We start from the raw sequence: 26,431 nt of genomic DNA, 5'->3' as shown, positions 1-26,431 counted from the left end.
TAAAATTATTGGCATAATCTTTATTTCAAAGAGATCTCTGCAAAACAGCAAAAGGCATTTTCCTCAGAAGAAAAGTAATTAGGTAGTGATTTAGAAAAATGTTTGTAATATCTATTATTTCATATGTTTGTGCAAATAAAAATATTTAAAAGCTGTAACACCTTCCCAGGTCAGGCCCCACATCCGATTTCCATTTCATTTTCAATAATCAGAGATTTACTAGTAATGTATTATCAGTTAAAATAAATGTTCATGTACAAAGTAATTGGAAATCCTAACATCTCAGATGAGTTTAATGTATTCTTCAGGGTTTAGGCATGTGTTTTCACCCAAACTGAGGCTGTTTGTGACATCTTCCAGGTCTGAACACCATCCAGGTCTTCTCCTGTGTTGCCATGTTGAAAAAAAAAACCAACCAACCAACCCAGACCAGAGGGGAACTCCATAGGATCTAAGCAAATAATCTAGCATATGCAAAGATCCATGAACCACGTAGTCATACATTATAGTCTTCAGTGCCCCATCACAGGTATTATGCAGATACATGAACAGAACCCAAATTTAACATTTGTTTCTTCCTATGCAGTTCCTATTGCAATAATACGGCATCTGAAAAAGCAGCAGCTTCCTGGTTTAAGCATTTTTACTGTATTTCCTCATCTCAGCAATACCCAGACTAGACATTATTATGATTCAAATGAAAGCAAGTCTTTTTCATTCAAAGATCGGAGTTCTCATGTTTCAGAGGAATATTTTTCTCCTGAACTCAGGTTCTTTAGAAACAGGGTAGCTTCTTCCCAGCTGTCTACAGAACAGACTACGTTTAGGCCAAACCACTGCTCCACAGCTCTTTGTGCACACGAATACATAAGGACAACAGAAGACCAGGGAATTGCAGCATGTAGCTAGGTAGTCTTTCAACAAGTTGAGGCCCTTAGTGACATGGTTTGGTGAGATGGCAGTCCTGGAGTAACACTTGGACTTGATGATCTTAAAGGTCTTTTCCAACCTAGATGATTCTCTAAGTTTATAAACCAATCCAAATTCTTCATTTGCATATGTCTAACACTTTTCAGAATATTGATATCAAAGCGCATGTACAATAAAAAATACCTAATTTTCATAAAAGGTCTGTATAAATATAGCTTCTTGACGCACTCACAGTGACTTGTACATGTAAATTGTTTGGTTTAAATGTGCAGTTGTCAGAACTTTGGGGTTATCTTCATATTTCTATTACAAACCTTCCTTAGAAGACTCAGACATGAACACTTAAACAGAGCTCCCTGGATTCATATCAATAAAAGTATTAAAATTCTGATGTACATATTTGAAAATCATTCTGTAGTTTCAACTAGGGACTGATAAACTGCACAGTTCTCATTCCAGTCGTCCTTGCTTAGCATCACCTATTGCTCCCCATACATCAAAGACAAACTCATCTGGAAATGCAAAGTCTCCAAGAGCTTCATCCAATGCCACTGCAAATTCATCTGGGTTTTTCTTGTCTCTTCCAGCTTCCACCATTGTTGCAGCTAAAAAGCAACAAAACAATGTAATTATTATGAAAGTAACAGATAACATATATTGCCAAGATAGTTTTTGAACGTCTATTTCCACGACCAGGTAGAGATCAGCTTAGGGAGATGTAGAGTTTACATACTGGATTTAGGATTCATGTACTTAAATCCCCCCACGGTAGCAACATTCTAATCTGATAAACAGGAGAGCCTCCCTGGAGTGCTCATTATACATTCCTCTGTTTGTTTGGCAGGTTTAACTTCTAATTCAACAGACTTTCATTTTAATCTCATTCAATTATATTCTGTATTCACTGCTGAAGACATATGAAGCATGGGTCTAAAACCCAGGTTAAACACAACCCTTCTGCAATAACCAGACCTAGTCAACACTAACTTCAGTGAGTTTGATATGAGCTTGCTGATCTAAACCAGAAGATCAAAAGGCAAACCTGAATGTTCTTCTCTTCTAAACGAAGAAGAAAACTTCTCAGCAAGTCAGAGTTTAAAGTAGCTAAGTTCTTCACAGAAAGCCAAAAGGCATAGGGTTTGAACAAGGAAAACATAAACCCTGGATAACAGATACATGCTCCAAGCTAGTATGGGCTTGCTAGCAGCAAACCATGTTTTGTGAGTTTAAATGTTTAAATGTTGAGCATGACCTGCATTTAGAAAGGAGTAATGATAAATGGGCTAAGAGACACTTGAATACTCTATTTGAGGAAACAAGAATTAAAATACCAGGGTCAACTGTGCTGTGTAAAATATAGAGAAAATCAAAATCTGGTTTGTTAGGTATCAGACACAATATGTTTGCAACTATCATATGACCTCAGATGTGCTTAAATTTCCAGCTTTATTTTATTTTAATTAGCTTGTTTTTTAAAGCCAAAATACACCTCCAGGCAGTAAAGAGATTGAGGCACCTATTGTGAGCCACATTATTCTTCTGCTTGGATCTACATTTTTTTCCGGATACCATGCAAACTAAAGGGAAACTAACTTCAGTGCATAAGTTTGCTTCAATTATTATTACCTCCAGCTCCAAAAAAAACGAAATTTTCAATTTGCTTTTCCCAGCACCCTCAAGGCTGGAATATTTGTGCTTATGCCACTAAGAAGTGAAAAAGATCAAAGTTATTTCTGGAAGTCTCAGACAGGTGGTTCACATTGTGCAAAAACAAGGGAAAGACCTTGCTGCTGTGCACAACAAACCAGAGCCACCAAAGACTAGGTACATCTGGTACCCAGGAAAGTTAAAGCAGAGAGGTCTGATACAATAGGAGTAGACTATGGTATCTTGTACACCCATGCCGCCCAGCATTTCCTCTTATTTAACACCCAAGTATCAGAATTTATCAAGCTTTAGACTTGGAATTAGCTACAATGAGGTTGCTGTTAGGATTCAGTCCTTAGCTGCTGTGCTCATGCCTCACACCTTTAGAAACTGCACAGTTACTCAGATTCTAGGACAAATTACAGGGCTATCCCAAAAAATACTGGATGCTGGCAACCCAGGGATATTAGAGCAAATTCTCTTGCACCTCCCTGAAGGATGAAAAGTGACAGCACAGAGTTTCTCCTGGTTAAGCTATGGCAGGAGAAATATTACCAGCAGGTGCGTCTGAGGCATGCAGAAGACTAAAACAGACTTGGCACAAATAGCACTGCTAAATGCAGTTTATTTTCTGAGCTATATATCAACTCCACAGACTTATTTCATAAGAAATAACAGTATTGTACAACAGATGAAGCCCTCAAAGTCTGCTTCATTTTGTGATTACTTTACATACCTGCCTTAAGCTGCAATATATCCTCCGTCTATGGTTATATATCAAGTAACCACCACTTCGTTCACGAACATATCAAATTCAAGTGTCACACTGAAAGATTTTATAGCTCCTAGCCTTTTCTCAGTGGGATATCAGAGTGAAAAACATGTATTACAGTGCCTGAGAAAGGGAGGGAAGTTCTGAAGCCACAGAGACTATCCTCAATGGGACAGTAGTCTGCCATCTACTGCATGCACTGTATTGTATCAACATGGTAAAATCCCTCTGATAAAAAGGAAAAGAAACTTCCCCTGCTCTGAGGTTTCATTAAACTTATTTAATATTATTTTGTTAACCTGAAACTCAGCTCAAATTTATTGACAGTTATGAACTTCTGGCAAATAGTGTTTGCTGTTACGCAAACTTCTAACAAGCTATGAGCAAACTTGAACCATATTCCACATTGTGGACATCAGCAATGGTAAATCTGAAGAAAGCTGATGTTTTGGCCCAAAATACTTTCAGACGTGAGGCGTCAAACAGGACTGCAGTGTGCCAAGCTACACAAAACAATCCAAGGAAAATTTACATAAACCTTGACAAACAAACTGCTGTGATCAAGACAGCTCAAGTGTAACCCAGCTTCGGGGCACCACAAGTAGTGCTCAAGGACTCTCAAGACCTGTTTGGCTGCCAGAAGAAACCCTAACCCTGTTGCACTGATCCTTTCTGTATCCCCTGTTAAGTTCCTGAGATGGTGACTCAGAGAAGGCTGGATGGGAAGCAGGCATTAATGGGACTCTTGTTCCTGACAAGCAGAAGACAAATATCTGACCTATCAATGCTACCTTGTATCCCCTGACACCATGGCATAAGAAGGTACTTAGAGAGGAGCAACCCTGGAGGTAATAAGGTGAGGGGTGCAATTTTAAGTTCACAGATTCCTGGATATGAACTCAGATATGAACTTACTCTACAGGTTGGACAGAGCCTTGAGTGACATGGTTTAGTGTGAGGTGTCCCTGCCCATGGCAGGGGGGTTGGAACTAGATGATCTTAAGGTCCTTTCCAACCCTAACGATTCTATGATTCTATACAGACATTGAGAGAGGGCTTTAGGCAGAAAAGCTGCGCAAGGCGACACAAGAGCAAACAGATCTAGATTTAGTTACTCAAGATATTAAAAAATCAACAGCCAAGTACTCCAGCAGAATGAGTGGGAGCAAGGAATTTAGCCAGTTTTAAGATAAATTGGTCAAGATACATGGAAGAGCCATATGACACAGAGAGCAGTGAAAAAACAACACAAGATTATTTTACAGTCCAACTGCTCTAGCTGAAACCTCAGAATTACACAGTAAAACTCTCTCATTAACAGAAAATGTTACTTCAAACACAGCTTTCTTTAAAGATTGAGCTTCCCAAATTATGAAACAGAACCCTGTAAATAGTTCAGTAGAGATTTACCACACTTGAAAACAAAATCCACTAAACTTAGATAATCAAGAAAACTTTCAACCCAATCAAGCAGGAGTCAGAATAGCACCGCCAAAAGTTTCAAATAAGTGTTTTCACCTGGAGACATTCAAGACCAGGCTGGACGTGGTCTGGGCACCCTGGTCCAATTGAAGGTGTCCCCACTCAGTGGGGTTGGACTAGATGGCCTTTGAAGGTCATCCAACTCAAACTGCTCTATAATTCTATGATTCAGTGTATTGAAGAACTGTAATCAGCACTACCAGGGTACATTTAATGTACTGTATTTATTAAAGCACATTCTGCTTCCCAGATTCACCTGATGAAAAGCGCTTCTATGAAGGGATTGCAGGATCTTTGTGCTGGGCTGCACGTTTTCCACAGCATGGTGCTGACCTCTAGTGCCAGCAGAGCTCTATTACCGTACAGCAAAGCTGATAGAAGATGCAAGCCATCCTTCCTAATTTTCACACACACAAATTGTCCCGCTGATGTATACAAACGTGCAAAACTGATCCCTGCTTCCCTGGTTTCATACATACAGACACACTAAAGCTGGCCAGTCTTCTCCATCACACAGTGTACATATTCTTATTTCACCATGCAGTAAACACAGACAGGGGCTGGCATCCCCTGGGAGCCACAGCTGTGCAGAACATGCATGTTTACACAATGACATTTGCAATGAGTAATTCCCAAGGCAAATCAAAACTACTGATTGCTAAGGCATTTAGCACTGGCCAACTTGAAGAAAACTTTACTGGTTCTCAGAGGATGACAGCTCCATGCGCCAAACTGCCTCCACTCCCCTCCCTTTCCCCCACTGCTTCTTGTAACAGCTTCACAATAAGTGATTAGGGGAATTTTTTTCCAATAGAATATTTTTCCACACTCCAGATAGCCCCAATTGTTTTCAGATTATTTGGGATTTTAAATATCACTTCAGGCAATGCTAATACCTGAGAAATTTTTACATAAAATGTGAAAAGTTCAGCAAACTTAAAAGGGATAAGAGGAATTAGGAGTCTTCTCAACTTTAACTGTGAAGCTCAGTATCAGGCCTCCCAGAATATGAACAAAGTACTGTACTGGCTTTTTTAACCTAGTCACTCCAACCTCCAAGATCTTTCACAAAATCCTTATTTTCATTTTTGACGGGCAATGTACAACAAGCCATGAAAGCTACAGTCTGCCTGCCACTGTTACTGCCTACCTTACATAGTAGTTTTGCTACTTGCACCCTACTCTGTAACTTCTAAAGAATCTTTTTCAGAAGCCCTAATGGAAACTTCAGTATTTATTTAGCTGTAGAGCTAATTAGAAGCTTTGCCTTCATCAAAATGTAACAAGCATTATTATTATGGCCTAAACCAGCTAAAATTCACATTCAGCTTCCTTACATGACAGAAAATGAAGCATGTCTTTGCAGTTTCCAGTGTATAACAGTACTTGGGTTTAGTTTCATGTTGAATGTTGTCAGATCTGGTACTCAAGGAACCATTAGAAATATCCTTTCTTGTTTCTTTTTAGTAAGTATTAATTCTTGAAGTGGAGAAGTTTTCTTGTTTAACCAGACTTGCCACGTTTTTCACAAAACTCCCGTTATTCTCCCAGAGTAAATTAACAGTCATAAACAAAATACCCCAGAGTGTATACAACAAAATCCTTTGAGAAAGGAAGTCTGGTCACAGAAAATAGAAGAGCAGAAAACAACAGGTTCAGGGAAAGTATCACTTTAGTCAAAGCATTTCAAGATAAAATCATCTATCCAATACTACTGGGTTTGGATTAATGAACCAAGAGAAGCAGCTTGGGTGACAAAAAGTTTAAACCTGTTAGGGCATTTTGACTAGACAGTAAGTATGAAGAATAAAGAGTAGAAAAGTAGATTTGAAATTCTTTTAAACAGAGCTGGAGAATATGCCAAGATATTTACTGTCTGGCAATATCATAGGAACAAAAACAAAAAAAAGGAAATAACATCCAAATGCATAAAAATAGAACAAAACATCGGTGGATGAAGAGCTAGCCAAAAGATGTTGAAAGAAAAAAGTTGGACAGGAAGCCCTTTTTGCCTTCATTTTTCCATCGGTAGCATTCTGAGGTTGGATCCCGTAAATCCAGACTTCCTCCCACCCAGAATCTTTGGGATCAAACACAGTTCATAATAATTTGAGCCTCACTGATTTAAAAAAAAAAAGACACCAGTCTTTTTCATTAGCAGTGCTTCCCGAGTCCCTTCTATTAATCAAATGTTCATGTTCCTTTACCAGAAAGCACTGGCAGGATTTAAAATAACTTGAATTGTCTCTCCATGGCACATTTGTTTTAAAGAAGCCTGAAGTCAACCCTTGGCCCAATTTCTAGCATGTCCATAAATGGCTAATAAACTCAACAGAGCCAGTTGTCCCTTCTGCAGATTAAGTCCAGTTTTCAGCAGACTAAAGAGGTAAAGAGGTAACAGTGCATTCAAAAGGCAGATATGTAAATCTAAACAGCATTTAGATCTCTGAAAATACAGAACCATTCCAGGAAAAAAAAAAAAAAAAAGTGCACGCATTTCCATTACACGATTTCCAAGCATTTTGCTCCAATTTAGGAATTTATGTGTAGATTTAGTCAGCCATTCTTGAAACTGTCAAGACACTTAACTACGAAAAAATTAAGGGCTTTATCTCATCTTTAATTCTGTCTGTAATTTTACTTTATTTTTCTTTCCTTTCTTTTGAACTTCTGGCTTAAAACTGGGGCACTGTTTTAGAATTCAATCACACCATGGAAGTGACATTTTAATGGAGATGAAAGAGCAATATTAACTGACATCCAAAGCTTCTGACAAACAGAACTGCATGGGAGTGAGCAATGATTGAGATCTTAATCACTTGTCAGCTGTGCATTGTGATGACTTGCATTTTCAACTAATCTGGCTTGAGTAATGACTGAAATTTCTAGCTGAGTGGTGATTGGCATTCTCTGAATGAATCTTTTCCTCATATTTCATTTTCATGGGTGACTGATCATATCCAGTATATGAAAAACTGACATGTGTTAATTGAACAGATTTGTGACAGGTGATTAGCTCTGTGCTCCTAAAGAGTCCTAGGGCTGTTTAATTATTTAAAAATGATAAAACTTTTTGTTGTTGATATCACCATTGGCCCTCCACTCTACCATTTGATTTTTCGGAAATGGCTTCAAAGGTGCAAACTAAAGTGATAGGAACCCTGTAGTCTTTGATTCCTGACAGTTTCTCTTTGTTTGACTCCCTTTTGGGGAGGAAGAGAAGGAAGAGGTAAAGGGCAAAACAATAACCCAGTTTGGGAAGAAAAGAGTATCTTGGAGGACACAGGCCTCTTCCTTCTCTGAGTATTCTTTTAAGGCATTCTTTGAAACATTCCGAACTATGTACTGAAAGATGAAGAATGTTAGATCTTGGGGGGGGGGGGGGGGGGGGGGAGGGAGAAAAGAAAAAAAAAGAAGAAAAATCAGTATCAAGGAGGTCATAGGAAAGCTCTACCAGGTGCTTGGCAATCATCACAACCATATGTGAGGAAAGCTGAACTCCTCAGTCTACTGCGCAAGAGGCATCCTGTTATAGTACTGAGAGCCAAAACCACAGGGAACACCAGGCTTCCCTGTCCCAGAGCAGAGCACAGCACACATCAGCATCCCAAGAAACCACGCTCTAGGCCTAGGATCTCAGGGTTCTGGACACCAAAACCAGAACCCCTACAGCTGCTTATTGCTATATGGCCAAGAGTCTGGGGACCTTGGAAGTAACCTGCAAGGGCAGGAGTCTCCTGAAGCCTGGCTTGAGCTGGGACTGCAACAGCTGCAGGACAAAAACAGCTCCCAAAGGAATGACAGGCAGGCAACGTGCAGCTTTGAACCCTGAGCCAAAGACAGAGTGGAATAGGACATGGGATCCTCCCTAACCTAAACAGAGTGTCAGCACCACACAGGGCTCCCAGGAGCATATTACATGGCAGGGGCATCAAGTATTAGAGTTGCTGGGAACAGAATTCTGGAGAATTTTTAGTTTTCTGGGAATTTGAAAGTTTAGATACTACTTACAAAACAGAATTCCAAAGTTTTGGGTGCTTCACTCTCTATTCTATGCCAAGAAGCCCACCTCTACCTCAGGCTGGGGTACAAATAATACTTTACCTAGTTTTTCCAGTGAGAAAGCTATTAGAAGCTGTCAATCAGATGCTTGCCGGTAGGAGCAGTCAACAAAGGACTTTCAGCTACTCACATAATCTCCTATTTTTCTCATTCCTCTGTGCTAACTGCTGCCTCTCCTCCTTTGCCCTTAGTTTCATGCCAAACCCATTTTTAATCCTGCTTTGCCTCTTCCATTTCTTTCTCATAAAAGCTCTCCTTTTAAGACCACTTTCCATTTAGTTTATCCTTTACTAAGTCTTGGTTGATTTTTTTTTAAGTATTACCATAACAATAAACACCTTATTTGTCTCAGTATTAGCAGTTCCACAAGATTGTATGAGGACTACAGCAACCACAGCTGGCTGCAGCAGCAATTCATATTCAACTAGACTTCAGCTTCTTTCATGCAAACAGAAGTTTCTATTTAGTTGTTGTTAGATTAAGAGACAGAAGCTACAGCTGCAAGGATAAGTTTGGTGCAGTTTTAAGGATTTATGACACTGGGGTTGAATAGCTTCTTTCATTATGAATTGATGACTGTGATAGCTAGTAAATATTCTGGGAAATTTTCCATGTTCTTCAGAACCCAGGCTTTAGAGAACTTGATAAATTTGTGCAATTACTTTGCCAGTTCCCTTGCTAAATAGTTGCCCTTTCACTGATGAAGATCTCAGATTCTTCAGTGATCAACTTTGTGTCTAAGCCAAGGGGCAAAAGAGCAAAAAAGCAAATAGACATGCTTATCCTTAACAATCCTTAAATGTTTCACATGCAAGCCCCACTAGAAAATATATGTGAGAAAGAATACAGTGATGACAGTGGCAAACAACTAAATAATTCATGCAATAGTGTATAGATAATGTGCATGAAGACTAGAGGATTAATCAATTACAACATAAGGCTTGAAGTGAGAGATTCTTTCTTTTATCAGACACACGTGCAGAAATATGGGCAAGCTCTTGAGACCACATGCTGAACAAACTTTGCTTCACTTTCATCCAGAGACTAAAGTACTCAATAAATTTTAGGCTACAGAAAATGAGAAATTATTCAATCTTGTAGCAATATGTCTGTTAAAAACCCACCTAATTCAATATCTCTTATCCCCATGTATGTTTCAAGAAGCTCATCCACTTTTTTAATTGCTTTTTCTTCAACTTCAGTTGGCTTTGTCAAAATAAAGGGAGAAAAAGAGCAAAATTATGATTAGATACATGCAGATTTCAAACTAACCAGCAATTAACCACTGATTATCCTTAGTCCCATCCTAGCTACCTAGACTTACAAAGCCCACAAGTAAAACATGTTATTACACTCTCTTTCCCTCTTATCACAAACCCAAGCCTTCCTCCTAATGTCATGCCACACAGCTCTCACATTCAAAGTAAACAGGAACCTTACGTCTCCTGGCAATACAGATCTACATCAAATCCTCACTAGTTTTAGAGGAACCCAGAATAAATAACATTTCTACTTCCAAACCCTAAACCTCGTTTTCCACATATTAATGTCAACGTAGGTTATTAGCCTCTCCTAACAAAAACATTTACACCAGCACAGCACACTTTGCAGTGTCAGAAACAAAACCAACTCTTCAACAGTGCCCTTCCCCTTTCCCCCCTTCCCTCTTCTCAACACTCCTTGGTCTCATCAAATTCATCCACGTAAAACATGACACCTAAATACAGGCTCTCTGTTTCCAGATTCCTCAGCCCCATCCTATCCCTGCTAGTCTTAACGTTATATAAGAATTTCTCCCTGCAGAAAGCAGTTGTCTTCTTGAGTCCTACAAGCTTTGTACCATCCAGATTTTTCCTTCCTACTTTAGTTTATCGATTTTGGGGAAGAATAAATCAGGTGCTAGATGATTAAACTATTGAAGGATCCCAAGATAAGCATACCATTTCTTCCACAGTAGCAGGGCCTCTGCTTCTCAGCCGAAGTGTTTCTCTCCCTCTGGAGATTTTAGCTGCTTGCGGAGTTCCTCCCTTGGACCTTGGTTCCAGCTTTTCTGAAGACAAAACAAGTAACAACAACAAAAAGAAAAGGATACAAAACAAAACTAAGTACATAGTATATCAGAATACAATGTACCTGCTTTGGCAATTACACTGCCTTCACTTTTTATTCTAATCAAGCTCTAGATGTATGTCATAATTTAATTATAAATTAACTGTGTTCCAAGTATAGCTTCAATGACTATTTCTTGTCTTCAGACTTTGATACCCTCTTGACTGATGCTAAGACTTCCATTGACCAAGATATCTATGTAGGCCTATTGTACTCAATTTCATATATGCACTAAGAGTAGAAGTATTTATTACTTTATATTAGATAACAGCTGAAGCCATCACCCAAATGCTGATTTATCCTGGTCTTCACAGGCAGACTATGTACCAGGTTTGGCATTGCAACATTTCCATTTTTTCACTGATGCAATGGTGCAAATGCTACTGCTAAACATGTCATGGTGAGCCATACTGCAGTGAGCTAACAATTCAATTTATGTCAAATGTGTGAAATGTCCATACGCAGATCTGCAGGAGTTTTTTCCACTGGTTTCACAGAGGTCCTGACTGCACACCTGATAAAACTCTACCAAGAATATTTGGCTTCACCCAAAGTTTTCTTTACCTGAACTCAACTTTCCTTGTTTAATCTTGGTTAAGGGCACCCCAGTTAAGTATGGAATCATTTTATATTTGGCTTTCTTGTTCTAGGGCATAATTCTTCATTTAAGAGTGGCAAGGCTTTAATTTACTTACTGACATAGGAGTTACACAGTTAATCTGGAGATAAATATTTCATAACTGGGTTTAATTGTGCTGTTTTCTCTACAAGATTAGTCCTCCATTTAACAGCCAGCCTTTCCAAAAAGCTCTCCTTGAATGCAAGACTTTAACATGCTATATTAATTTTGCCCAGGTAGATTCCAACTCATTAGTCTTGTGTAAGTAGTCAAAAATCCAGATTATTCTACTGAACAAGCCTTGGAAAGTAATTTTTAATTGTTTTTATTTTAACAAATAGATATGGCACAATCTCTTAATGTATTTACTTAGGATCACTTTTTCTTAATCTTTTTATTGTTTCAAGGATGGTTTAAAACATCCTTAAGACTGTCATAATTTCTGCTAGATTTGTTTCAAAAAGTAATTCCTGATACAACACTGATTTTTTTCTAGTTCAGCAACCATTAGTACATTAAAACTCATGACTGGACATAATTTTTATCCGTGACACTTCAGACCAAAGCTCTCTGGCCACCACAGAAACTATTTTCACAATTAAAATTTCAAGTTTGTATTATGCTGCCTTTACTTTGTTTCTATTAACTTTTCACCAGTTCGCAGAGGGCCAGCTTGTGACTGGTAAAGACCAGCTTTATTCAGACAAGTCCTCAATTCTGTGCTACAAGCCTTGACTAGAGCAGCTGAGGCAGCCTGTGTGCACATGGTTGAAAGAGATCTAACCAGTAAATTACTCTCATTTCACATTCTGATGAAAGGAAGAAAAATAAAGTTGGTAATTTCACATGGAGGCTTGTCTCTTATTTCTATACCCTTACAAACTTGTGTTGAGACTAACAGGAATTCGGCACCTACTTGTCCAGCAGGATCTAGATCTTGTTTGTCATCTCCTCTGGGGCTATTCTCAGCATGCTGCAGCTTGAACGCTATCTTAAATAAATCTGTAAAGGCTAACTGCACCTAAGGCCAGAGGAGTGATATCCTAACCTGTTGGGCACTGCAGCTTGTAAATTAATTTCTGTAGGGTAAAAATAGGCCCCAAAATCTCTGACTGCCTCTTAATTCAACGTCAGATAAAAGGTATTGCCGGGGAATTAGCAGATCTCTTTCTCTACATCACAAGCAGACTAAAAGGCATCTTAATCACCTGACTAAAGTAATTACTATTAAATAATGTCTAAAGTCATCAATCAAACGCTGATTTACCCTGGTCTTTACAAACAGACTACGTAACATTTAGCATTGAATACAAATTATAGACCCATATTAAAAAGGTATTCCTATATTACTAATTGAAATACTATACATATGTAATACTGCTTTAGTGCAACATATTACATACACATTTACTTAACAGGAGTATCAACTTATATCCAAACACATTAGAGATTAACTCATAATCTTCATTCTTCATAGAAGCACCAAAAGCAAAAAGAAATCTTCACATTTCCTTCATTTTCAATTTCTGCTGCTATTCTGACACCAAGTGTCAAGACTGGTGTATGACAGCAGTTGTAAACTAATAGGTAAAAAAAAAAATCTGAAAACCAAACATTTCAAACTTTTGTTGCTGTGACAAAGAGGGTAATTTTGATAAAATATACTTAAAGATTAGCAGTAGGTAGGCATTTCTCCTAGGTAAGTATCACTTTCTCATAGCATGCAGGTGGTAGGTAAAGACAGAGCTTTGTCATACGACTTTCTTCCAATTCTGAGTATACCTGCTGTATGATTGATTACAGATCCACAGAAAAGTTGGGGCGAGAGAGAGCAGGAAGATATGCAGCAAAGGAGGTGCTTTAGGGAATCCCAAATCGTTTTCTGCTGCATCCTTCTGCATTAGAGCGTGCAGTTCCCAGTAAAGAGTACAAAAATAGAAAAACCTGATACACAGATGAACAAGGATTATCTATCAATAAAGGAAAAGAGGAGGGTCGAGGATCAGCACATTAGTGAAGTGATCCATGCTTTAAAATTGTAGCTATGAAACAAATGCTGTGCTTATTTTCCATCACCATGTAGCAGCAAAGGAATCAAGCAACAGAGACTGAGGCAGCCCACACCAGGATGACTGCCAGAGAAAATGAGATGGAAGAAAATCCACACCTAAATTTTCCCCTCAAAGAAAACAAACGTACTTCCTTGTAGCAGTTATGTTACCTTGGGTGGACACCTGGCTGCTATCTGAAAACAAACTTACTACGCAATGCAATGTTGGGATTTCAACATTCAGTGAACAAGGTGGACAGACGGGTCACTCACCAAATGCTTTCATAGGCTCTATCAACTGCAGCTTAAACATTTGACCTTTCTCCAGATCTTTTAGCATTTTAGCAACTTCATAATGCCGACAATCTGACACATTTTTTCCGTTTATTGTCTCTATGTGATCACCCACGCAGATAATTTTGGTTTGGTCCATAAGGCTACCTTCTTTGATTCTCTATTGGCAAAAAAAGAATATATATATTCATGTATATATAAAATACATATATATATCAAAGAAAAATTTCTTTAAAAGGTAAAGAGGTGACAACACAGAGTTTCAAATATGTCAGTAACACCACCAATACCGTTGAGCTTATTGTACCAGCAGTACATTTTGTCTATAAGATTTTCATAAAACATATTTTTGAAAGAATTATTTTTCAAGAAAAGTATTATAATAAGCATCAAATACAAAATCAACAGGAAAAAAAAATGCAATCATACTTCATACTTTCCAAGTTAAGGCTTCTGAATAAGCAGATATTTTTGTGCTTAAAAACTCAATTCAAACACATCAGTAATGTGAATGTTTAATTGAGTTTTGGATTTTTTTTTTATTTCAGAATCATACATCATAGAGTCACAGAATGGTTTGTGTTGGAAAGGACCTTAAGATCATCCAGTTCCATGGCCCTGCCATGGGCAGGGACACCTTGCACTAAACCGTGTCACCCAAGGCTCTGTCCAACCTGGCCTTGACCACCACGGATGAAGCATTTACAACTTCCTTGGGCAACCCATTCCACTGCCTCACCACCCTCACAGTAAAGAACTTCTTCCTTATATCTAACCTGAACTTTCCCTGTTTAAGTTTAAACCTGTTACCCCTTGTCTTATCACTACAGTCCCTGATGAAGAGTCCCTCTCCGACATAATTGTAGGCTCCCTTCAGATACAGAAAGGCTACTATGAGGTCTCCACAATGGCATAGGAATGTAGTTTTTCTTAAGTGTGGTCCAGAGACATCAAACTACATGTGTGTGATATACTAAAAATGACATACTATAAAATGCCAATCTTTATAAGACCCATCTGTAGTGATATGACAGCTGCATATTAAAGTATTTCCTCTGAAATATCAATAAAGAATGAGAAATTCTCCTAAATGCCATCTCATGGAATACATATACTGATGTTCTAAAGGTCATAAAACATAACAAATTAATATTTGTAGTTTCTGTAGAGTTTAAAAAGTGAGAAAAAAAGGTCAGGTTGGACAGAGCCTTGGGTGACATGGTCTAGGGTAAGGCATCCCTCCCCCCTGAAAGAGGGATGGCACTAGATAACCTTAAAGTCCTTTCCAAACCATTCTATGATTTTATGATTTACCAAGTCACTTAAAGGACATTTAAAATTTCAGTGTTTACTGTTGTTATATGCTGTCAAGTTTATCACGTGCCTAAGTCATGTAACCTGTTATCTTATGGCTATTTAACAGAAAAGGCATGACACAGTAAATTATAATTTTAAAATATAAGAATTTCATTCTAATATCTTTGTGAATAACATAACTTTTAATAAAGCCTGATGTTGTTCAGGCTTATTCTGAGTGAAGTAACAGTGAGACAAGGGAGATAAACATATTACCACCCACTACTGTAACACCTAGCCTAGCTGCGTAACTATCTCAGAAACCTGCTTCTAGTTTCTGTGCACATGTCTGAACCCACATATGTTCCTCCATTTGAGAGAGCCAGTGGGAAGTGTGATACTGCTCAGTGTCCTATAATATACTGTAACAATTTTTAGCTTCAAGCTGAGTTTAACTCTTTGTAACCCAGATTAAAAACCAGAAAGAAGCCTCACGGTGAATGAGGAGGTGGGAGCATCATACACAGATCTGAAACCAGGTCCCAAAAGCATTTCTGTTACCAGCGGCCAAGATTCAAAAGCGTACCCACCACACTTCAAGTAATGTTTAGTCTACACATTGAATTAGTTTTCATGCAGCTTTTTTTCTTCACTTGGATCCTAACACCAAAACTATTTAAGTAATATTCACTGGCTATGTTTTCGTGTCATATCAAACGTTTTTTCTCATCTGACTTCATTTTTTTATCATCACTCCAAGTTAACTGATCAGAGACAGCCGAGCTACATTGTCACAGTAATTAAGGTGTGTGATTGATATGACTATATTTCAAGTGCTCTACGGTCCATCTAAATGCTAGGATCTGTATTTCCTATGCAATACCTAAAATTAGTTGCACCACGCCATTTTATAGTCTTCTTATACACCAGTCAGTCATGCTTCAAGTTCTGTTATTCTTTGAATGGCTAATTTGATCCCCTAATACATCTTTCCCATCTGACCACATACCCAGAAAAGAATTTTTTGAAATGATACCAAGTTTTATTCTTTGTAAAGCAAAACATTAGATTTCATGGGAAATCAACCTGCAGTTCAGAGTGTCAGGTTTAAAAAACCTACAAACTACACTGTTACTAAAAATACAATAAAACTACCACAGCCTATAACACCTTCCAACAACCCACAGGTAGCCAAATTTAATATTGTTAATTAATAATGGAACATAGTAACAATTTTTCAAGGAAAGAAAACATAAACAAGGAGAACTTTATCGAACTTTAGAGGCCATCTCTGCTTATTCTTTTACCCAGACAGCCAAGTATAAAAAAGATGCAGCTTTTACTTTTGCATATGTATTTTCTACACTGTTTTTAAAAATCCATTAGCTAAGTATGCAACAGCAACAAAGTAAACTCCTAGATACTCCTTTAAACTAATGCATTCCCACAAAGACTGCACCATTTTCACTATACTGCTTATTATTAGACTAGTACAAAGAACAATGGTATCTTTGTTCAGACAAGTTTTATACAAGTTTTACTAGAAGTTACAGCTTGTCTTGCTAATGTGGTGGGGATTTTCCAGCCTGCTCCAATTATGCAGTAGCCTATGTGATGGCTGTTGTCTCTCTACATATTAGCAACCAAGCACAGAGAAAGTAACACTGTACAGTGCTGCACACATGAACTTTAATCACTGAAGCACCGCTTTCAATGCCTTCTTTTAAAATGCCACATAAGCAGCAGCGTGACTGAATGTTAGATGCTGCATGGGGCTACTAGTATGAATACAGAGTTCCATGTCTAGAAACATAAAAACAAGGGTATGATTTTGCCAAAATGATTACTGAAACTTCCACTTTATTTTGACTTTCTCAAGCATGATCTCAAACACATTTTCCCACAACAGATAAGGAAACCTATTCCTAAACGACATCTTGTTTTATATGTATGGCAGCTAAGGAATGAAGAGAGAATAATACCTCTTTGTACAATAAGTTCTGTTTACAACAGCAATGAGAACAGCGATTGGGACAGCAATAATCAGAGATAATTGCCAATGCCTCACTAATAATGAATAATTGGGGTAGATTAGAGCAAAGCATCCAAAAAAAGGCAGAAAATGCTATCATGGTTCCTTATACCAAGTCTAGCAAGAAGGGTAACGTCATTTCCTTCAGCCTCTACTTGTCTCAAAACATGCTATCCGGAGGTCACATAGAAGATGAAGAGGAAAGCAATTACAATTAGTATATTTTATTGCTCATAATTGCTACTCACATTAATTGTGGTAAATGTGTCAATTCATACCCTCAGCACCTTTTAATTCACCCTACCTAAGGCAAAAGTATTGGAAAGCTGAAAAAGCCGTACACTTGCACCTTTTCTTACACAGCACAAAGGCTTCTGCCCTGTGAACAGTCATGAAGACTGAAAGAACATGATCTCATTATCACGAGTGACACAAGTTCTATAAGCACCCCATAAATGACATCAGGAAATCACTTAAAAAAAGGAGGGGGCAGGTGCAAGCAGTATTTAACACCTACCACCTCAGGGTAGATTGGAAAATACAATGGCCATATTTTAAAGCTGATACATGGTACAGAAGCAATGAACAAATTAACTGATTTTGAATGACATGTAGTACAGAAATAGCTGAACTAATTCTGAATGATGTACCTAAAGAAAAGCCAACTTTATTTTTTACTTACCATATATATGATGATGAAAGGTTTTGTAGTTCTAAAGCATCATTAAACTAATAATTAAACTGCTAAAGTAACAGAAGCTACTATAGAACAAAATACTTCACTAGTAATTAAATTTACCTTTATAAATGCACAACCAGTTCCATTGTCTGTAATGGTAAGCCCAAGCACATCATCAGTTTTAAGAACTTCGATTTCTTTTCGTTGTCCTTTTACGTGGGCAAATATGAAATCTTCAAGGCCAATTTGTGCACCTAAGAGCTTGTCCATATCAGCTTTATGAGTGTTCAAAGTGCAAAACATGATCTGTGCGGAAGGAAAGCAAAGACATTAAGTTTAACAGTGTACCAGGTTTGGTGAGCTTGATGGGAAGAAAAAAGGAGACCATAGCTCTGGCCTCTCTAACAGATCCATAGCTGAAATGATGACAACTCTACTTCTCTAGCTGCCCCAGGTGAGGTGATAGTCTCCATCCAGGCACATGAAAGAACACATCGATAGCTCAAACTCTGGTGATAAGAGCTGGCAGGCAGCAATGTATAGAGACATGTCTGTGTGAGCAGCCTCTCACAGATTGTCTGAGCACACCAACTTTGACATGGGCAACTTCAGCTAGAGCCAACAGCTCGTTCCAGAGGTTAGAGCAATCAAACCAAAGAGCCACCACCACCTTTTGCTTCCTTATTCATCCACCTCCAATCCCAGAGGATTCACTAGGGACTGCTTTATGACATATCTGCTTGAAAACAATTTCATGAAAACAGAAAAAAAAAAGAGAGAGCTTATCAAAACAAAAGAGTCATGAGACAGCATGAAATGCTTTATACTGCTGCATCTGAAGGGGGCCTACAAAGGTGCTGGAGATAGACTCTTCATTAGGGACTATAGTGATAGAACAAGGGGTTACAGGTTAAAACTAAAACAGGGAAAGTTTAGATTGGATATAAGGAAGAAGTTCTTTACTGTGAGGGTGGTGAGGCACTGGAATGGGTTGCCCAAGGAAGCTGTGAATGCTCCATCCCTGGCGGTGTTCAAGGCCAGGTTGGACAGAGCCTTGGGTGACACGGTCTAGGGTGAGGCCTAGACACGGTCTAGGGTGCCACCCTACTTGGCCCTCCAGCACCAGTGACAAAGCCACAACTGCAAACCAACAATGGCTCTCCTGACAGCAATATGCACATAGCTCTGACAGGACAAGAGAGAGAAGTAAATACCTTTTTACCTTCTGCCTGTATCTGCTGGGTGTTATTTTCCTTCAGAGCACACTCTGGACCCCCTTGCAGCCCACTGCCCACAGCAGTTCCAAATTAACCAGTGGGAAAAGTAGTGCCCACACATGAAAAGCAGCACACAGTGGGAAGCCAGCCTAGCATGTGAGATAAAAAACAGCAACAGGATGTCGCTGTGTCCTTCATCTTTGCTACTGCTCCAGCGGCATTCCCTGGGAGCAGCAAGCCAGGCCAGCTGCCCCAACACCCAGGCACAGACGTGTGCCTGCAGCCTATCAACCTCTTCTGATGCTTCGCTGGAAAAAGAGGGTCCCCTCCCACCCTCCTGGCTTCCCTCACTATGCTTATAAGAGGTACAGGGTTTTCCACACCAGAACACTTCAAATGCCTTTTCTTTCCTTCCCACATTAATAGATGACAGAAGAGAAATGGAAAGTCACCAACCTATTCAAATCTATTCCAGGTCAAATGAGGGGTGAAAGCTTTTCCTAATGTATTTTACAGAGAGCATTTAAGTTTCTGAAGCTTCCCACAGTTTTGATTCTATAACTACGGGGTTTAAAAAAATGAAAGTTTAGTACAGAGATGGTGTTTCTTGGGGGGGGCTTCTTTAGTGTTTATTTAAAAGAAACAAACAAAAGACTAATTGCTTATCTCATATAATCCATCAAACATCCACTTCAATCTAATACCTTAAGTTAACAACGAGAGTCATAACAGCACACCATTAACAGATAGTAGTTTTATTCTCTCCAAAGAGAATGCAAAGTAATGCAAAGATTTTCAGTTAACCCACAATGAAGCAGTAATATCACCTAGAGAAATTCAGCTGGGCTTAAGTAGAAAATTTCATTTCATTTTATAAATAATCTCTAATCAGCAGTGTTTTCTTTTAACCAAGAACGTTCAATTCAAAGTGACTGTATAAAGTTCACATATGCATATTTGCAGCTCTGTTGAGCTACATAACTTAGTTGACAACTGCATCTCAGTTCGTTTTTACAATGAACAACAAGCACTATATCTTTACATTTTAGACATTAGCATCCTTCGTCTGACCTTGTCAAACAGACAATCATTCAGTAACTACTGTCACACCTTTGAATAGATAAAATTGGCAACAGAGCAGAAATCTGATATTTAGAAACTCGATCCAGAGTTTCTCTTTTTAGACCTTCATCTGGATGGCATTCCTACCACAGCCTATAAGTCTGCAGAATTTTCTGTGAGTCAGTTATGTGCTAACCACAAGGCTGAGAAAGCATCAGCCAGTCAAAAATAAAACTTGTATCATTCTTTATCCTCTGCTTTTTCTCAGAACAGATATATGCAAAGAGTAATATGCTAAAGATGTACCTATGCAGGATAATATACCATCACACTACCTATCAGTTACAGAACAGCTTTATTTGTACATGACTGAGACCTCTCAATTCAAAAATGATATATTTGCATAGATTGTACATAAGTTTAATACAGGTAACTAATAACAGTTTATATACTTACATACTTAACAGGAGGTACCATAGAACATCTTCCATTCACTCAAAGTCTGGTATATTTTTAATAGCAATGTTCTTACCCAGAAATGAAGCAAGGAAAAATAAAAATCAATGTGCAATTTTCATTAAGTCTTTTCTCTCTCTTCTTACCTTCAACATTCATATGCATTTGCTCTTTAACTCTGCATATCAGTGCTGTGACATTTCATGTCAACTTTAGCAAGATATTACAAATCATACCTGTTACATCAGTCACAAAGTATCTAGGATACCTCCTAAACTGAGAGTGTTATTGTGTGTGTTACACAGAACAAGGAAATTCCATTTGGCTGGCAGGGACTAGGGGCTTATGCACAACCTTATAAAATCGATTTCTCAGATAAGATTACTAACAGATTATTCCCTGCCTCAGTGTTTTCAATAGGTAGAGACCACATTAGCCACTAAAAACAGGGATACACTGTGTGTTATATAAAGAAACTGTATTAGTGAGGAAAAAGAGGGTCACATTGTGTTATATAAAGTACCTATGTAGTACCATATTGCATATCCTCTATATTACTTTCTCGTCTTCCATTTTAAGCTGACGCCTTTAGAAGAACTCAAAAATAAGTTGACTGATAGATGACATACTCAGAAGCTATTAAAAGTGCTTTTAAAATCAGTAGATCTCATAACTTTACAGAGGCAATCATTACCATTTTATTTAAGAGATGGGAAAATGGGAGTTCTGCTTCTCAGCATTGACTATACATAGATGTCATTATATCAAGAGACCACCAACACATTTTCCAGACACCTTACTCACTTTATCCTCTCCGAGGAAAATGAGGGAGCCTTGATTAGCTGCAGCAACAGGAAGAGTAACCAAGTCATCCAAGTTCCAGTGTGCTTTTGGTACTCTCTCAGGTATGCAACTTTGCCTCCCCAAATACATTCAAAGTACTACAAAACAGGCATTCAGTGTTTTATTTTGTATTTTTTTTAACCCAGAGCACACAAGAATTACAGGGTAACTTCTTCCATACAGCTTAAAAGTATTTGAAAACCAGATCATTAATACAGCAAGCATCACACATAATACAGGGGTGAAATTTAAGCACTGCTTAGCGGAACAGCCAAGCAAACAATTGTTGCCATAGAGCTGGGAGGAGGTGGTTTGTAGGGAGTGTTAAGTTTGTTCATTTAAAGCATTCAAACTGCAGGCGAGATTGTGAACCATTTGTTTCTACTGATAAGCATTAACTCTAAAACTAAGAACATTCTGGTGATGAGGATGAGGATTTCACAAGCTGACCTCACAAACCTCCTAAAATACACTTCAGATTATTTTCTTGTTATAAGGTCACTTTTATTCAGAAACCTAAGTTTCAGCAGTGGCTTATTTTTCAGTATTCTTCCATAAAAGTTTAAATTGAACAGGTTTAAATCAAATACTTCTATGAAAGCTTAATGTGGCACAGCCTCACAGTATACCTAACTGTATACATGAGGGGACAAAGCCAACGGAACAGCCCAGACACACACTCAGCAGCTGAACTCTTGTTAGTGGAACAGACAGAGGGAGCTGAATTTCTGCCCTTGGTGCTCCTGGGAAGGTCTCCCTTTTCTTGTATTCCCCTTATGAAGCAAAACTCCTTCCACCATGGAAAACACTCCAACCTCCACAGGCTCTTGACAGACACACCTTCTAAGCATTCAACTTACCTCACCAGCCCCACCATACTTGACCTTCCAAAGCAAACAGAACAATCAGAAATGCAAATTATGGGTACACAAATCGAAAGTCCACATAACTTACTATTCCCTTCTCACCTCATCAAGAAACAGCCCTGCTACAGTTGAAATTTAATATCAGTGTTACCAGTGCCTGATTAGCAACTCTGAATACTTTAAAGCCCTACCATGTGCTCTCACAGGAGCACACCACCACCAAATGCTTTAACAAACCCACATTGTCCTTTGGTCAGTGCTCATTTATTTATCATACAGGCTGCACTTAGTACTTTAACCCTTACAGGGAATGTAACATTCCCTGCTACCTTTCTCAAAAGTCATAGTGGAATAGTAACCCTAAATGGCCAAGACCACACCAAATACTTTTTCCAACTACTTTTCCTACTTCATCCTCTATTAAAAACACAAACAAACAAAAAAACAAACCAGAGGACATATTTGTATTATTTATGAAAGTAGAAACATAAACCTATTGTGGTGGGTTGTGCTGTCAGTTAAGAATTACATCTATTTTTTTCATTAAGTTTATTTTTAGTTCTGTGTTTCCTTGTTGAAACCCTGTTGAAGAAATCAAGCTAAAGCAATGAAACAATGCAATCTCCCTCAAACAGCACTCATATTAATAATACAAGCAACCCATTGCTATAAGTCATCTTCATTCCTCCTCCCCGAAGAAAGGGCATTCACGTTGGACCAAGAAAAGAAGAAATGCTGGTCATGGTAAAAGTCAAGAGAGGTAGGCAGAAATGCAGGCTGAATGCCAGGTTCAAAAGGGATAACTGAGATATATATTCACCTAGGAAGATGGATGAAGAATAAAATGCCTAGGCAAGAAAGGATGAGTACAGGAAAAGCCTGAGAAAGCTGCTGAAAGCCTCACTTCTTCACAGATGCCTAACAAGTATCATAGGAGTGAAGGAGCACCCCTTTTGAAGCTACACCAGTCTTGTTCTGCCCCCATTCTGCGCTACTCATGATCCAGGTTTGCACAGAAGGTTTTGTCATGGTCTATCCAACAAATAGCTGTTTTATACAAGCTTCTCTCTGTCACTGTTGGCAGTCAATCACAGATCCTGGAAAGGATTCTCCAACAGAAGCCAAACTCAGCTGGTCCCATGAGATGTGATACAAAGAGGAAATGAGGTGCTCTAACCATGCGGAGTCAAAAGAAGTGACAGATTACAAGTATAGCTTATCCTGAACCATACTGAAACACTTAAGTAGGAACTTATCCAAGAATCCATACCCTTGCATACACTGCAGTAAACTCAGATATCATATTAAATGTATTCACTTCTGCAACAGTTATCCAAATGCTCTCTCTGCACTGAACTCTTCCCGTCGACTTCCCCCTCCCTGTTTTCCACCTGGGTCACTACAGGACAGAGATCTCTTGTGATAGTACCTGTTTCCAGAGGCATTCAGGTATCACACTGCCCATAGGCTTCAGCATAGCTGGGTCACAGAAACTTTCCTAGACAGGTAACACCTACAAATGGCATTTGAGTACCTCAGTATCTTTCAGTTTGATGAAGTGTAGCTTCTGGCATTATTCTTTACACCAGACTGTCTGTCCAAATGCAGCTTTAATTAATAGATAATACCATTTAAAATATCTAGTCTATCCTTACTTCCAGAAAACTCATCACTTGGTAATAAACTCACATTCCATGTCATCCCTTGCCATTCACTGATCTATCCTATTTTATCTTGTCTAGACAAAATCTTGTTACCTGGCCCCTCTGGCCCACATTCTTAACTCTACTGTGCCACCCATTACACCAGCAAGTATTTCTGATCACTATTTTCATTTTGTACAACTTAGATTCTTAAAGCCAACTGAATTGCTTTAGTAAAAGATTTTAAGTCCAGTGCCTTCATCAAAAAAATCCATTTTTACCAATAAACCACATTAAAAAAAAATAGGAATAGGCCAGTAGAGAAAAAAGGACAAAAGAAGAAACTTACCTAGTTTAGCACAAGGCTAGCAATAGATGCCCATAAAACACGTGGTGCTTTCCTCTAAAAGCTTTCAGGGTGTTAGATTATACTACCAATGGGAGCACACCATTCATACAAAATTGAATTTCCTGGTGAACACTGTTCTTTGTCAAGTCGATGGAGCCAAAAGATCAGTAACAGAAGTTCAACAGTGAAAGGAAGAAAACTCAAATAGAAGATAATCTGGCAATTATGAGAAGTTGAGAGGAAAAGGTACAACTGGAGATGGAACAGAACAAAAGGGGAACAGCAGCTCTGTATGGAAAGAAAACAGAGAAGCAGAAGGTCAGAAAGCAGCTGTGAAGATCTGGGATGTAGGTGCATTGGCTGGCAGCCGTGCTGGTACTTCTTAATTACTTAATGCATCAGTGAGTGGTAAAACTGTACCCAATGCGCTGCCACTTTTCTTTTACCATGCTCTGTTTGAAACGCTGCTAGGTCAGGCTGTAGCAAACCCTCCGAACAAAGTCTGTAGCAGCAGTCTTTACTACTTTAAAAGAGCCAGCTGCAAATGAGAAAACAGGTAAAGCAGTACAGCCACATGCAGGTATAACCAAATGCTAGCACAGGGCCGCAATTTGCCACTCAGAGGTTAAGGTTCACAGAACCACGTAAGAAGAACTTGCTATGGCCACTACCTTTTAGCTGAGAGAAAACAATGCATTTACAAACACAAATGATTCATTATCCAAACAAACGTCTAAAACTTGGCTCCGAAAAAAAAAAAAAAAAAAAAAAGATCAAACAGGCAGCAGGGTTAAAAAACCCCTGTTAGAGATTTAAATAACCTCACTTAAGCAGTCGAGTAAAGCAGAAAACATTCCAAGCATCACATTCCGCTGGGATTTTAAAATGCAGTCAGATTGAACGCTTTTATACCTGCCACTGGGGTGGGTATCTACATGCCAGGTACCTACCCTCATGGACCCACTGACTTTATTTTGGGGGTTTTTGTTTTTTTTTTAAACTGGGTCGGATGACTGCAGTCAGTAATTCCTAAGCTGGAAATAATTATTCCATTCAACCAATGGTTTGCCCCTTAAGAGTTGAGTTAAACATCAGGCTGGCAAGAGGTTAAGACGCTAGAGGTATTCTGGTTAAAAGGGCCATTGTTTTTCCGCGTAAAACTTAAATGCAGTTATGCTTATACCCTTCCTCATGCGGTAACAGAAAATACCCACGTTCACAATCACATGAAAGAAGCCCAGGGCACTGGCAGCCACAGAACCAACCCCCCTCCTCCCCTATCCCCCCCCCGCCCCTGTCCGCGTTCTCCGAGGCCCGCTCCGGCTGGCGGAGCTCGGCGCCAAGCCCCCCAGCACGCTCCGATCCCAGCCGGCCCCCTGCGATGCGCGGCTCCCGGCCGTACCTGCGCAGGGTCGATGCCGAACGCCTCGCCGATCTTCGCGTACAACTCGCGGGCGCTGCCGAATCCCGCCACGCGGCCCGTGGGGCTGCCGTGCGCTAGCTGCGTGTGGAACTGCAGCCGCGACGCGCTCGGGGCCGGGGCTGGCGCTGGAGCCGCGGGGACCGGGGCCACCGCCTCGCTCTCCACCAGCTTGAAAGTCTCCTTGGACTTGTCCTTCTTCTTGCTCCTCAGTCCCAGCGGCATCTTCCGCGCCTGCAGCAGCCTCCTGCCGCCACCGCCGGCCACCCGCGCTGGACTCTGCCCCCGGCGCCGCCCCTGCCCCGCACGGCCATGCCGCAGCCAGGTGAGGCCTGGGCCCGCAGGCTGCCCCGCCCCGGCGGAAGCCGGCCGAAGGCTGCGTCTCCGCCGCTGCCCGCTCGTCCCCCCAGCGCCCCGGGGCTCTGCCAGCCTCACCGCAGCGGGGCCGTAGACCGAGCACTCCCACGACCACAGCAGAGGAGCACGGATTTAGGCCTGAGGCTGTTCATATAAATAATCCTGCCTGTCCGCGGTACTGGTGAGGAAAGATGCGAGGGGTTTCTGCTAACTGGAAGCTTAGAGCACGCTGAACTAGGCTGCATG

At 39.6% G+C, this 26,431-nt stretch overlaps 1 protein-coding gene across 1 annotated transcript; it reads right to left on the bottom strand.

The window, feature by feature from the left end:
* Positions 1-26,173, bottom strand: GIPC2 (GIPC PDZ domain containing family member 2). The gene is made up of 6 exons (XM_061451553.1): positions 25,811-26,173; positions 18,093-18,278; positions 13,945-14,125; positions 10,834-10,943; positions 10,018-10,099; positions 1-1,535 (listed from the first exon to the last, which is right to left on the bottom strand). The coding sequence occupies exons 1-6, from the start codon at positions 26,051-26,053 to the stop codon at positions 1,381-1,383; spliced, it is 957 nt and encodes a 318-aa protein (XP_061307537.1). The 5' UTR covers positions 26,054-26,173; the 3' UTR covers positions 1-1,380.
* Positions 26,174-26,431: the final 258 nt, after the last annotated feature.

Source organism: Pezoporus flaviventris, unplaced genomic scaffold (genome assembly GCF_033815535.1).
Source record: "Pezoporus flaviventris isolate CSIRO_AGI_PZ_B2104156 unplaced genomic scaffold, CSIRO_AGI_Pfla_v1 ptg000013l, whole genome shotgun sequence".
Taxonomy (NCBI): domain Eukaryota; kingdom Metazoa; phylum Chordata; class Aves; order Psittaciformes; family Psittacidae; genus Pezoporus; species Pezoporus flaviventris.
This window is presented reverse-complemented; position numbering and strand designations above follow the sequence as displayed.